The 15,222-nt window shown below is 38.7% G+C and overlaps 2 protein-coding genes across 2 annotated transcripts; one reads left to right on the plus strand and one right to left on the minus strand.

Moving 5' to 3' along the window:
* Positions 1-3,950: 3,950 nt before the first annotated feature.
* On the minus strand, positions 3,951-10,758 carry tspan36 (tetraspanin 36). Its single transcript, XM_083913117.1, has 7 exons — positions 10,591-10,758; positions 6,556-6,747; positions 6,217-6,291; positions 5,972-6,067; positions 5,256-5,399; positions 4,896-4,979; positions 3,951-4,605 (listed from the first exon to the last, which is right to left on the minus strand). The coding sequence occupies exons 1-7, from the start codon at positions 10,648-10,650 to the stop codon at positions 4,525-4,527; spliced, it is 732 nt and encodes a 243-aa protein (XP_083769243.1). The 5' UTR covers positions 10,651-10,758; the 3' UTR covers positions 3,951-4,524.
* A 2,308-nt stretch (positions 10,759-13,066) lies between these two features.
* LOC310946074 (histone H1.4) lies at positions 13,067-13,847 on the plus strand. Its single transcript, XM_083912371.1, has one exon. The coding sequence runs from the start codon at positions 13,122-13,124 to the stop codon at positions 13,689-13,691; it is 570 nt and encodes a 189-aa protein (XP_083768497.1). The 5' UTR covers positions 13,067-13,121; the 3' UTR covers positions 13,692-13,847.
* The last annotated feature ends 1,375 nt before the right edge of the window (positions 13,848-15,222 follow it).

Here is a 15,222-nt window from a genome sequence, read left to right on the forward strand (position 1 = left end):
TGGTGTCTAAGGTGTATTGTACTGTATATTGTACTATTTTGCAATGCCAGCTTTATAAAAAAGTTACAAAAACAACCTTGTTAGCATATGTTTTGGTCATTTGGGAGATCTGTGATTTAAATTCCATTAAACTCTTTCCAAGGGAGGAGTAACACAGGTCCTTTTATAAGTACTTCACATGCAATAGAAGCTGAAGGCAGAGCGAGTCATTAGCCACTGGAGGTGAGCCAAAAACAAGATAAAATCCTTCTGGAAAAATAACCCTCCTCACAAGAAACACTGAAAAGAAGCAAAAAGGGAGAAAATTAATTACACATGTGCAGAAAAAAAGAAGAGGGAACAACAGTAAATTTGAATTTATTTTAAGCACAGAAAATGATAGATGACAGGGAACATATAAAATAATAATTGTGCTGCTGCTTCTTTGGTTCTTTGTTCTCTATGACTGTTCTGTATCTCTGCCCTCTCATTAACACTGATAGCATCTGACAAATGGAGACATCACAGTGTCAGTGGTGGGTGGCTATTTACAGAAACACATACACAGGCACACATGTTGTCGGCAGCACCTGCTCCTGATCGTGACACTGGTTATTATTTATGAGTGTGACCTGGAAAAAGAGAGGTGAAAGGTAGAGATCCACCTAAATTCTTTTCACCATTATAGGTGCACTGTTTGCATTAATGTTTCAAAAAAAGGAGAAAAGGTCCATATTATCCAACATGTAGTGCAGTTCCAAGGTAATCTGTTTTGTGGTAAGCAGGATTCTTTGCAACTTGTTTGATGTAAAAGCTGGCAGATATGGAACAAAACAAAATAAAATCCAGAAAATGCATTTTGTATTGGAAATGTTACGCTAGTCATGGAGGAATTCACTGGACAAAAGCCCTCTGATCTTTACACAAACACAGAGAAACTGCCTGTCTGCCCTTCTGTCAGCACAGGGTGAGCAGCAGCATTGCGTGTGTGTCCTCCTCGGATTACCTCTCTCCAACAGATCCCTGTCTAAGTAGGAAAGGAAATAAATAAATTAGAGGTCAGGCTGAAATTTCCATGTGACAACATCTGGCTTAGTCTGCTCACTTGGTGCGTTATGAATGTTTTTCCGAAGATGCGACAGCCCAAAGAGATAGACGGATTAGAGCACATCTGTAGGTGTGCAAAGATGACTCATGAGGGAATAGCAATGCTACAATGGCAAATCATATGCACAAGCAATTCTTACCCCATGAATTCACCACCTTTTCAGTTCTTTTTCCACTTTGTTTTTACCTTGAACACAGTGGTTGTTATAAAACAGGGAAGGACATCTGATTCAAATCTCCTAGTATCCTGGTCTCTTAATTGCTTTGAAGGACTAGTGAACCAATATTTAAAAGGTGCATCTTATCGATTTTACAAATCAAGTCCAGTTTACTTGTCATAGAAAAAAAAGTGTAGAAAATACCAATAAGGAAGTACACATCAAACGTTTGCACATATACATTCTGCATATCTATATTTCTCCAAATTATTAGATATTTAAAATCTAATTTTTGCAATGATGAACCAGACTTTTTAAAACATTTATTTCACCATTGTATACATTCACACTTGTACGTGACTTGAATGTACGTGACTTGAGTGATAGATAAATGCAAAATAACAAGTAACACCCAATTTCACTGTATTTTTATGTCAACTTAAAGAATATATTAGGTCTTATGAACACAAAAAAGTAGAAAAACTGTCTGTGTACTTTCTTTTGTTATAGATTTGTATTATTAAAGTTAATTGACTGTTTATTATTATATTTTTTTTTTTGCTCTTTTGTAAACTTTATTGACACACATTCACCTACTTCCAGTTCGCCCCCTATATGTTACCCTCTTAAATCCAGACACACATGTCCTATTACACTTCTGCTCTTACTACAAGCCTGACTCAGAAGTTGAGATTCCCAATTTCCAATTACAGGTGAACGCAGCATTGCTGTTAGTAAAGATCTGGGTTGACAGACCAACCGCTGTCAGCAGGGTCACTAACAGGGCGGCTTATTTACATCTATGGAGGGAACGTCGCCACTGACACACTGATTGGAATACTTAGCAAAAAGGCAAGTAGACGTGCTTTCATTAGTGGGTCATATGATCAATCACCATTGTTTTAACTCACGCTTTGATAGATAGTAACTGAAAAGACAATTAAAAAGATGAAAATCTTACGGAGTACAACTTTAAAGTCAGATTCTTGTCTTTCTGTATCATTATGTTGGGTCCAATGCACACAACACATACACAATTCACACATGTTTGGTTTACTTTCTTACTGCATATCTTTTTGATACTCTTATTTTGCAGTCCAGTTAAATGTCAAACCAAGAAAAACACCAGATCTAAAAGGAACAAACTCATGTAAAATACAAAGGAAATTATATAAGAAACACATAAGCCAAGTTTCATTTTTGTGATGGGATGAAGAGGAAAATACTTTCCTCTATCTTTTATTGTCAAAACCCCCAGGTAAGCGTTTGAGAATAGAAACTAATAATCAATAAAGAGCTTCTTGGGTTACGGATAAGTTCCTTCACAAGACAGCTGCTCTGCTCAGATTGAACATAGCACTACTAAGAAAGAGCACAATCTTCCTCGCTGCACCACCTGATATCAAGGGTTACCACTTGAGATACTAGAGCGTGAGGGAAGTTGAGAAAAACAAGAGCACAGAAGAGAAAACAGATGGATGGTCTTTGTAGGAGATAAAGCAGATTTACCTTGAATGTAAAAAAAAAACAAGAAAGAAAGATGTATAATGGGAGAAAAATTTGAGCTGAGAAGCAGGCACATACACAGAGAGATAAACAGACATGAGAGTGAAAGCGAGACAGGAGAAACAGACAGCTAAAGGAAGGAGGGAGCTGACAAGGTTATCTGCGTGTGCGCCAACAGTTCTCTCAGAAAGGGACTGGCCTGTCTAAATGTCAACACAGCCTGGAGCGGCGAGGATATGCACCGAATGAGACAAGGGACAAAGACGGAGACAGGGCAGCAGAGTCATATACATCAGTTGAGGTCATTAATGCAGCAGACAGATGTTAATCACATAAAACTCCAATCTAAGTAACAAGTGTCATGAAAGTTTTGTCAATATGAAGTATATAAATAACTGTTTCTCCGAGCATTAAAATATCTAAAAATCATATGTATTCCAATGAAAACTTCCCACGTTCATGCATTTTGTCCTTTAATATATAAATATAATAACCTATTTATCTTGTACTACCTCTGTAGAGAGTACATATTCATTATTTTTGGGCCCCATGCACCAGCACAAATGCTGCTTTTACTCAGAGAAGGTTCATCAACACCACCTGCAGTTGTTTCTTTATTACTGCAACTGCACACATGACAGCAAAAAACATGAAAATGTATGATTAAGTGCTGCAGTTGATGCATATAGATATTTGTTTATTACAGGAATTGGGACAGGCAAAAGGCAAGATTCAATTAATACATAGCTGGTTTAAATGTATCATTAATGAAAAAAGGCCAAGGGATTGCTAACATTATAATTAAACTATTGGTTTAATTCAACAGGTGACATGTCCTGCTCTGTGATGATTGATGACTGGGATGAACCTGGACTTGAGTTTATATTCTCATTTATCTTTTTGAACACTGGCAAGGCTTATGTAGGATGAACACTGCTATCTTCTGTAGGTACGGAACTAAGGGCCTCTTTATCAGCAGAGTCAGGAGGTAAGAGAAGAGATAACCACCATGGGACACGATGAATGTGATGCTCTGAATGTGTACTCTGCAACTGTTTACTGTTTATTCCTAGTTTCATAACAACACATAATAATAATATGTGCAACTATCAGTATGTCCTACCTATACAGATTTAATATTGTAAATTAGAAAATATTAAAAACACAGGAAACACAGTTATGTGATATAACTGCACCAAACCAAATTTTCACCTTTAATTTAGAAACATAATAAACACAACCAAAGTTTAGCTATGTCAATTCAATACAGTTAACTGACCATAAAACATTTTATATATACTGTATATACTGCATTCAGTTAGCTATAAATATTGCACCCCTAAATAAGACATAAAACTGCTCTCCTGTTGTTCACAATCACAAAAAAAGCTTAAAATATAGTTTGAAGTCATCATCATTCCAAAGAACAATACAGTAGTTGGACTGAGGCAGTAGGCAAAACATTTGACTGCTCAAACATATGGAAAACTCTATCATAAAAAAATCTCCAAAGGGGGAAATTAAGACAATAACTTAATAATTTATCAAGTCAGAGGAACAGTTGTTGCTTATTTCATGTGTGGAGGAATGCTCTGGTCAGAACTAAGTAGATAGAGACAAGCTCTGCCACTTGTGCATGTTATATGCCATTATCTAAATAAAACTTAAGATTTTTGCAATGATTGGCCTGGATATGTCTGTACACTGCTGAGTGAGAGGTCAGCACACCTGGTCAAGCAAAATGAGGAGGTGGTAGATGGCTGCAGGAAGTGTCTCAGGCATACAGGGGCTGGTAGCCGCTCCTCCGGCTGCCAGATTTACAGGTGATCACACATACGCTCAGCATCCCAAAGAACTGCAAGAGTAAGGATAAAGTGAGGAATCAGACACAAGCTCATAAAATGGAACTGGAGCTTTATGTGGTATGTGATGGGACAAGCTCAAGTACTTTAACTGCTATATTTGAATAATGCTAGGTAACGAAATTCATGCACATGGTAGGTACAACATGGTATAGAGAGTATGTTATGTAGCCTGGTATTCTTCCAAGACCAACATCTATTGCATCGATTCATGTGTGATAACAGTGTGGGATTTACAGTAACACTCATTCACAGCTGTTAAACTGTATGTGACCGTCTTTACCTTGATGATGGCGAAGCCCAGAAGGACCAGCATGGCGTAACCCAACACACCCTGTAGGAGGCTATCCAGCTTCACCTCACAACCCTAAAATACAAGCACAAGTACAGTGAGTGCACATACTGTACATGTTCATTTAAAAATGCGGGAGATCATTTGATTTTGCAGACTTTTACAGAAAAAAAATATTAAAAATGAAATAACAGATCATTTTTGTTGTAAAGTATTCTCTAAGACGTAGTTGGAAAATCAATACCAGCAATAGCAATAGCAATCCCAAAAATAAACAGCTTACAATCCCCAAATGTCAGCACATACACGTACACCAACACAGGATTTATGTCAGTGTAAAGTATGATTTACCTGTGTGTTAAGGAGGTCTAGTTGGTCCAGTCTGCCAGTGCACTGTGAGCTCTCGTTTTTACAGCAGGACTTGGGCACTGTGTTGTTGCTGAACCAGGTAGTGTTGAACCAGCTAGTGTAATTCATGACACCACAGCATTCCAACTGCACAAAGACAACAGACAAGAGTTACTATAGAATTAGGAGATAAGAGGAGAAAAATTAAATATGACGGTGTACAGGAGAGATAGAATGGGTGACAGTAAATGATCAACCTACAATGTTGAGTGAGTTATCGTTTTTAAGTTCATTAGGGATGTGTAAAGTCTTGTCTATTTTTAACATTCAATCTACCTGCTATTTCTACTACTACTACTGCATTTCCAGGAATGACCTTTGACAAACCCAGAGGTTTGAATTTGGTGCATTAAGAGCATGCAGGTTGAGTTACAAATACCTCAACATTATGGCAGGCCGGCATGAGCAACTAACCATGATTTTTTACCAAATGCCTTGACATTGATACAGGTATCCACAGGACAAATAAAAATATCACCACCATCACTATTTTCTTAAAAGGTGAGACAGAGAAACAGACTGAGGAGTAAACTGAAAGAGCAAGAGAAGGAAATGAAAGAAAGCATGAGGGAGAGTATGCAAGCAAAGCAGAAGAGGTTGTGAAAGTACAACAGAGAAAAACAAAGCTATTTATAAAGTAGAATATAACAACAATCAACCTGAGTCTGCAAGTAGTCCACAGCTTTGGTCTCAGCACCCTGTCCGTCATACTTCATGAAGACTTCATTCATAGAGCGCTCCAGGTCTGCGTTTATCTGGACACAAAAAAAAAAAAAAAACAGAATGGTGGCAGTTATGTATAAATGTGCCATAGAAGATTGAAAATTATGAAGATTAAATTCCTAATATAGTTTACTGTCAGCAGTAAATACTGCTTGACAGAGAATATGCATCTGCGACGCACCTTGCCTTGGTAGATGAAGCTAAATACCAGAGCAGCCACTTCAGCTGCAAAGATCCCCATGATGATCAGGAAGAACTAGTGGGAAAGAAAATAAGAGAAACTTTAGTGAATAAAATGGAGCAAAAGGATAAACAAAGGCTTAGGGGAAAATAAAAATGAAACATGAAAAATGACAACTAAGATTGTAAATGAAACGACTGATGTTTGCAGTCACATTTTCACCTTCAGACTCTACCGCTGAGCATGCAGCGGTAGAGTCTGAAGAGAGAGTGGCGAGGATAACAGACGCAGGAGGCCTTCACCTCCTCTCTCCTGCCACACACAGACACACACACTTACAAAGCTAAGGCCGACTTTAGACTCTCGGATTGTGGCGCAGCATCCCACCAGACCAAAAATGAACATCACCACGCTGACGCCGATGATGATAGCTGCTGGTACCAGCGTGTACTTGTCCTGAATGAAACTGTCAAAGTTGTCATAGCTTTTGATTACATAGGCACCGACGTAGGCCAGTGCCGCTCCTGCAGCCTGCGGAGGAGGAGAAAACATCATGTTAGAATACATATTTAACACATCTGCATACGCATCAGAATCCTTTTACTATCACCCAGTAAAGACTTGAGAGCAAAGAGCTACTGTAGTGTTTAATGGTTCTTTCTTTTTTTAAATGATCATTAGAAGATATTAGTTTCCCCTTTTTTATTTGACATAGCTGTTACTCTGGAGATAATTAAACTTCAGCATACCTAGACTTTGCATTTAACAAAGCAGCAGAAATAAACACACATTGATAGAACTGAAGGGATTTATCACATGATCCAAACGGATCTCGCTGAAAGTCTCATGTTCATATTCTGTTCACTAAACAGCCAAATATTTGAGAGAAAGAGCTGTTTAATCATCTATACATGAATACACACATACAATTTGAGTCAGTCAGTTTGGTCTTGTGCTGTCGACGTGACATAGTTAAAAAACAGTAAGCAAAATAACCTCGATCAGCTGCTTGTTGAGACAGTGTCAGATAATGCACAAAGACATTTGTTCTCCCTTTATCATCTGCTGTGATCTCATGTGATGAACACAGGCTGTGGCGGTCACTGGTGGTCCGTTAGACGTGGATTAGGCATTAAGTCACACCATCATCGTGACTTTTCTAGTCTAAGTTCTGCTCATCAATGAACTGGAGGTGTTTCCATCTCTCAACAGTCCCCCGTCATCTCTACAGTGTCTTCAAAGAGGTTGAAGAATATTTTAGTCTTTTTTTTTTCATACCGTTTTAATACCATAAGACTGTATGTAATTTTGTGCATACACGGTACAAACTGGTATCACAGCAGCTGTTTTATAACTGATTTCTCATTTCATATTAAAATGATACACATCTGTTTTCTCTATCTGTTTAAGTCTATGAACCCAAAGTCTAGACTAGGGTCAAAACTACAGAAACTTTAGGAACAGAGACAACTGTTCAGAAAACAATGGCTCTAAAGTATTTATCTCATCAGCAGTGCTCTTGACTTCCCTTTGCCCTTTGAAACTCCCTGTATCAGGCTTGATTCAAACTCCAGTCACTCCTGTGATAAAAAAAAGCCCAGTGGTGTGGGGGAAAAGAACAACATATTAAACTCTTTTACTGTTTTTAGCTGTTCATTTTTTTATATACTTTGTAAATAGTCTGATAATGTTTTGTTGCATCTGTTATTGACGCTTTGTTATTTTGACTATCCTCTTTTGCTGCTTAAATAATGTAAATGTCCCTGCTGTGGGACTAATAAAGGATTAGCTTATCTTAAATAAGTTGCTGAATGATTATATATGCATTAATAACATATCAAAATATAAACTGTAAATGAAATTATACACAATTATCAGTTTATGTAACTCCTACTTTTATATGCAGCCGGAATATGACAATAACATTTTCCTTTGCACGATAGATGGAACATTTGTGGCAAAAATATGACACCACTAAACCACTATCCTTTATTACTTAAAGTCAGAAATCCCCCTTCATACTGTATGTCTTCTTCAGTATCACTTCCCACGTAATGAGAGAACTATAGTTTGTGTGCTTGTCTTCATTCATATGTGAGCATGTGTGTTTTGTGCGGCCTAACAATCATTCATCCTCCACTTCAGCCTCATGACTCACTCCTCTTAATCACTCCATAGTCATGGGATCCTTCTGGGGTAGTTATTCTACAACCCCCCTCCACTGCTCACCCCTAATCTTTTCAGAAATTCTGATCTTGTGCCTAAGAAGCAGCACAAAGAGGCTTACACAACGTATAGCACCCATGTACGGTGCCACCTCTCTGGAATGTGAGAAACCTCTGAGGGGATAGCTCTTAAACTGTGGGGATGATTTTAGCAAGTCCCTGCGTGACAAATGAACTTGAACTGTACTGGAGCTATTTGTAAATTGTATTTTTTAAATATTCAGAACACATTTACCTTTTAAACATTTGATTTTCCCCTTAAATAAACCAGTCAGAATTTGAAAAGGCTCTTTTTATAATGTAGTTAGATTTTATCACAGCACTATTCTGCCATCTTTTGAAACTTTAGGATCTTCAAAAGACTTCACTTTTTGGGGTTTTGTATGATGTTAAGCTGCATAATACAACTTTGTAAAGACAGACCTTCCAGTGAGGCAGGCAGAGTTTAAACGGATAATTTGATATTTTGTTTATTGTTTGAATTAATATTATCAAAGCGTAAACAAGCACTGTGCCTTTATATTCTTAAGCTGCTTTATTCAATAATGAAATTTAGCAATGATGGTGAAGCAACGCCAAAAACAATAAAACAAAAACACTCCATGTTCGTAGAGAATGTGGGAATCGAACTCTGCTATTTAAGACTCTTCTTGGCCGGACGATTCATGGGATGAAAAAAGATGGGTTCCAACTTTTTTATTCTATTACATGAACTTGGCTTGTTTAGTTTAGCAGGCTCGACCGACTGCTAAGTTGAGCTGCAGCTGTTTGAGAAAACTGGCCAGATCCAGACGTGTGTGACACTGAAATATGTTTCAAAATTAGAAGTGATCTCATCATTTTTCTCAATTTTTCACTGCTTTGCAACTACAACCCTGCAATGCATGTGACAGAATTGTGTCATGTGCTAGGAGTGTGATGTGTGTAATGCCTGGTGAGCTGGTGAGAAAGACGAGAGAAGGCTGATTTTAGAATATGGTGATGGATGGAAGAATACCAACACTAAAATTAATCTGCGACAGACTGATCAATTTAAGTCAGATATTCCAGTTGCAGGTGAGAAAATCACTAGTGTGACAAAGAGACCGGAAAGCATTCGACTGGAAAGACGACTGTGAATAAGGAAGTGAAATGTAGCTGTGGATACTTGAATTAACGAGTTAAAACAAGGCAATTCTTTTTTCTTGCTAAACACAAAACAGACACAGACCAGTTCTCTCTCTCACAATAATCAAATTACACAGGCATGATCAGCCAGGCACACAAGTTTACTGGCTCCTTTCAACCCCATTTTCTCTGGAGGAGAAAGTAAAGGCTGTTAACGGAGAAGAGACATGTTGAATTGACTAATATGAGCCAATAAAATGCAAACTCAGATAATGAACGCTCCTCAAACTTTGGTGAGTCAGAGTTCAAGCTGACAATGTGACAGCTAAATCCTCACCTCGGCAGGACTTAAATTCACATTGTTAGGGAATGCTACTTCTGGCCTTTGAGATATCATTTTTAAAAAGTAACTATACAGCTCTATATTAGGATACAGTTAAAAAAAAAAAAAAAAGAGGAAGATGCGATAGGAAATCATTGTTCCCTGACTTCCTGTGTGAGTTATGCTCCTATTCTTAGACTTACATTTATTGTCTCTTTTATTTAGCACATTTATCTGCCAGTTTGAGAAAAAAAAAACTTTCATTTTGAAATGTTTCTCTTCCTTATACTGTTCCAATCTCAAATACAATCCTGTATCTTTTATATTATCTTCTCTGTATATGTGAATGTGCAAAAATATTATTTTATAATCATTTCATATAAAAATGGAAAGGGGCATTGACTCAACATGATACTTCTTTGGCTCAATAAAAAAAAGATTTGATAAGAAGGATGCAGTTAAAATGAGGAAGTGTAGCCAACCTACAGTGATGGCGACTGTGCTGGTCTGTAAACTGGGATGTTTATCAGGTCAAAACTCTGATTTTAAGGACGAAAACATGACGTCGACTGACCAGAGAATAATAAACAAATAGCGAAAATTAGAAGCAAAACAAGCAAATCTGTTGCAAATCCACCAAACACGTTTCAGTGCTCCCTCCTTTAAGCCATCAGTATGAATTTAAATCTCTGCAGGTGGAGAATTAACACCACAACGTACCCAAAATACCAAGCTGAGGAAGAGGAGGACAGTTTTAGACGTGAAAATCCCGCAGTCCATGGTGTCTGGCGGAGGTGGAGAGAGTGAAGTCGTCGCGGTATCACTCAGCCTATTGTTGTTATATAGCAGAGCTGCTTCTCCTGCTGTTTTGGTCACAAGTTTTCTCGGTCTGCCTGGCTGCAGTGACGGATCACACGGTCACATGTCTTGGGGAGGAGAGCGATAAAGCAGAGCAGGTCCGACAAGCTCTTTCGGCGGCTCCTCTCCGCCTGCTGGGAGGCTGCATCACATAGCCTACCACTCCCTCATAGAAGAGGGAAACATACAACTATATTATACTCTTTTATATAATAGCCTACAACTTTAATGAGAAAAGTAAAACTGGGGTTGTCTTTATTTTATTTTATTCTGGTTTGGGCTACACATGTTGGGTAAACATAGTAATACTGAGCTATGAACTCTTCTCTTGATTTGAAGGGGTAGTTTAGTCTGTGTATTATCTTGGGTAGATGGGGTTGGCAAACCCCCAGGTTGGAGAAGCAGACAGGCTTACAGGCACGATGTGGACGGGGTCAGCTGCTAAACATATTTTCATCATTAGCTGATGGATCATTTTTGTTTCTGTATTTTTGAAAACATGGGAGAAAAAGCCCTCTATGTATAACTGTTTATTTTATGCCAAGAATATTATTCTAAATATTTTTCCCCTTTGACAAAAACCCCCCCCCCCAAAGGTTTGAAGAAGCACAATTTAGCAGCTGCTCTTCTGGTCATGACACGGATAAAGACACCGTATACCTTTCAAATGACAACAGCACATCATCTAAAAAGGAGTCACTTGCAAATTACATTCCTTACTTGGTCATTAAGTCCAAGTACTAAACAAACAGAAAAACCCAAATGAGTGAGTCCTGCAACTGTTTCACTAACACTTTGTTCAAGGAAGTAAAAGCTTTGGTGTTATTGTGGGGACAACTTGATCCAATGTGTACAGAAAGTAAAAGGGTGTGCATGTCAGGGAGATTCAAGTTCCCTTTTAAGATTATTACAACTTCATGTGACCTGATATGTTTGCTTCATTCTCTGTTTGACTTACTCTGGTGCTCTGTGTGTGTGTGTGTGTGTGTGTGTGTGTGTGTGTGTGTGTGTGTGTGTGTGTGTGTGTGTGTGTGTGTGTGTGTGTGTATTGAATAGGAGGAGGCACTATCAATGCAAAACAAAAGGCAGGACTACATTTGCCGAACAAAAACAAACTTCATCTCATATTCATAAAAAAATAAGTGTGGAAACTGTAAGAGAGAAAATTATGTATGTTTTGAATAGAAACATTTAAAACAAATAAGACTAAAGAGTAACCCAGATGCTGTGTCACATTTAAGGTCAAGATGTGGTCAAGTTTCTTTTTTCAGCTCAATGTCATGCAAATTATATATATATATATATATATATATATATAGAGAGAGAGAGAGAGAGAGAGAGAGAGAGAGAGAGAGAGAGAGAGAGAGAGAGAGAGAGAGAGAGAGAGAATAGAAATACTTCAGAATTCAGAAATATCCCAAGCTGAAGTCAAAAAATTGAATCAATGTGAATACACCTGTAAATTGATCAAAATAAAATGACTGATAAAACAATCTGAGAGGTTTACCAAAAGCACAACAGACTGAGGAAAGATAGTAGTAGCAGAAATTATAAAGTTTTCTGTATATGTATAGTCGTCGTCAAACCCATATACTGGTCCTTTAATAGGAAAGAAACTGGTTCAAATATACATGCATTAATGTGAATGCATCACTCCCCTGTCATTTCATGGTGAAAAAGTTAAAAAAGACCCGGGAAATTCATCTTTAATTCGTTTTCTGGCCACTCCCCCTTACACACTGATAACTGCATTTTCTGTTATTTAATATTTTTTTAACCTCACATTCTCATCACAGCTGTCCTGCCTCTGCGTGTCAGGAATGTATATCTATGCTGAGTTCACTAGTGGGTCTGCAAGGCAGCTGTGTTTCTTGGGTCATCTTTAAATGAATTTAATACGCAAAAAACAGACGAAATAAAACCAAATTTTGGAGCAAGTATATCTGACACATAATCATTTAGGTTTATTAATTACAAAAGTCTGTACTTGATTGTTTCGAGGGTGTAAACTTGTAAAAACGGTGAAAAAACATACCTGAAATTACACTTTACAACTGCCAGTGTGCTGTAATTACGCAACAAACGTAATATATTGTATTCAATCACTCGATAAAATATAGATATAGACAGTTAAGATTACGCAGATTCTTATGCACTGGCTTTTATATGGATATACAACCATTTACGCAGAAACTGAACAGAATAATCCAGCTGGAGAAAACACAAACTTTATCAAGTTGAGACAGAGACAGAGAAGAGGCGCACTGTGTTGGCGGGGCTCACTCTACACAGTTCTCATCGGGGCTTTATAAAGGGTGAACCTGTCAAGAGGACAAGCAAAGATATCACTCCGTCCTTCTCACTCTCTTGACACCGACATTAGCGCTGCTACAATGTCTTCTGCTCTGAGTGCTTTGCCCTCGGCGCCTCCGGCCAAATCTCCCAAGAAGCGACGCAGGTCTCAGAAGAAGAAGACGGGTCCCACAGTGTCAGACTTGATACTGAAGGCCGCGGTCGCGTCCACCGAGCGCGGCGGTGTGTCCCTAGCAGCCCTGAAGAAAGCTTTGAAGGCCGAAGGTTACGACGTGGTGAAGAACAAAGCCAGAATCATCACCTCCATCAAGCGCTTGGTGGCCAACAAATTCCTGATCCAAACCAAGGGCACCGGGGCTTCGGGATCCTTCAAGCTGAACAAGAAACCCCCCACACCTCGGAAGAAAAAGGTGGTGGTGAAGAAGAAGAAACCCAAGGCGAAAAGGGTCAAGAGGGCCAGCCCAAAGAAAGCAGCCGGAGGGGCCACTCCAGCAGCCAAGAAGTCACCTAAGAAAAGGAGTAAGGCAAAAAGTCCCAAGAAAGCAAAGAGACCTGCTGCAGCCAAGAAACCCAAGAAGCCAAAGAGTCCTAAGAAGTTTAAAAGCAGGGCCGCCAGGTCTACCAGGACCAGGGCTGCTGCCAAGAAGTGACAACTTTCTTAATGAACTCTGGATGCGACAAAACGCCTCTCTGGCGGCGCGTAACTCAACTAACGTTGGGCAAAACGCTGCAAGAACTTGAGCTTGCTTTAGCTATGTTAAAATTTCTATCACCGAAAACAACGAACCTATTTGACGCCTGTTTCTCTGCCACAACCTGCCGTGGTTTGTAAAGAATTGAATAGCAGTTGTAGAAAATAATAAACCTATATTAATTTGTAGACTGTGTCGTCTGATTGTATCTGTTTTGAAGAAAAAAAACTTTTACAAACTGTATATATAACATATAACAATGAAGGCTATGGCCTCTTCACGCAAGAAGTCTCTGTTGATAATATGAAATGGTCTACATCATGTTTCAGTCAATGTTTAGATTGTGCATTATTTTGTTCTATAGTATTTAGTCATACAGCACCACTAGCTTCAGTATCTCAGAAAAGTAAGTATTATGTGGGTGCGTCTCTGCAGCTGTCAGGAATGACACAAAACGATGATGATCTTAAATCTCAATAGACTTCTCAGTATCGAGTGCCCGCCATATAGAGAGCGTTAGTGAACAAAGGGATGATTTGACCTTGATTGGCTTGAATCGTGTGGTCGCAGAAGTGGCGCTTTTACGCACCGTTACGCACGGGGACCAAGGCGTCCAGCACTGTGTATTCACACGCATTTATAGTGTTTATTGTGTGGCAGACGTCACACAAACAGCTATTGAGGTCACAAATGATCTTTAATAAAACGTGTTTATGCGTCTGCACATATATGAAAAATAAACTCTTTCTGAATACGACTTTTCTCACGAAGAGGCAGAAGCTGCTAAGAGTTTTTCGAAAAGCAACCCGGATTCTAAACCCTGCTATTTGTAGCATTTTGTTTGTTGTTGTTTGCGCCAATTTGAATTTAAGGGTGATATCAGCAGAATACTAATAACAAAGCAGCTGTGACACTCGCCGGCTCCTTGCCAAACGCAGCTTATCATCCATGACATCAGCTAAGTTTGCTGGGTGTGTCGAGCCGTGCTCGTTAGGATTCCTGTTATCTTCAGCAGAAGAAAGACACACATGCCAAAGGGGTCAGTATGGGTGAACTGATAATTATGCCCGCCTGAAGAGTACAGGCTTATCATCATCATCCAAGATTAGGCGGCAAATGAAATAATGATTAATGTGAGTTGGGTATGATTGCTATGACCCATCCCACACAGCGCCAGCCATACACGCCTACATTCAGCACAGCCACTTTGCACAGAAGACTACAAAAAACTGCTGCTAATTATTTCTCCTGTGGAGGGCACGTTACTTGCACATACTTTCATTTTCACTATACTTATCATTCAAGTTTTGTTGCTGTTATTGATCTCTCTCTGTAGCTTCTTATTCTAATCTCTTTAGTTTTAAATATTTTTTAGTATGTGTTTTATCCACAGTTTTAAACCCTTGTTGTGTTTTTCCATATTTGTATAACACCGTGGTCTGAGAGAACGGCATTTTGATCCCCTATGTGCCCTATATGAAAAATTGAC

The sequence above is a fragment of the Echiichthys vipera genome (assembly GCF_963691815.1).
Source record: "Echiichthys vipera genome assembly, chromosome: 4".
NCBI lineage: Eukaryota > Metazoa > Chordata > Actinopteri > Perciformes > Trachinidae > Echiichthys > Echiichthys vipera.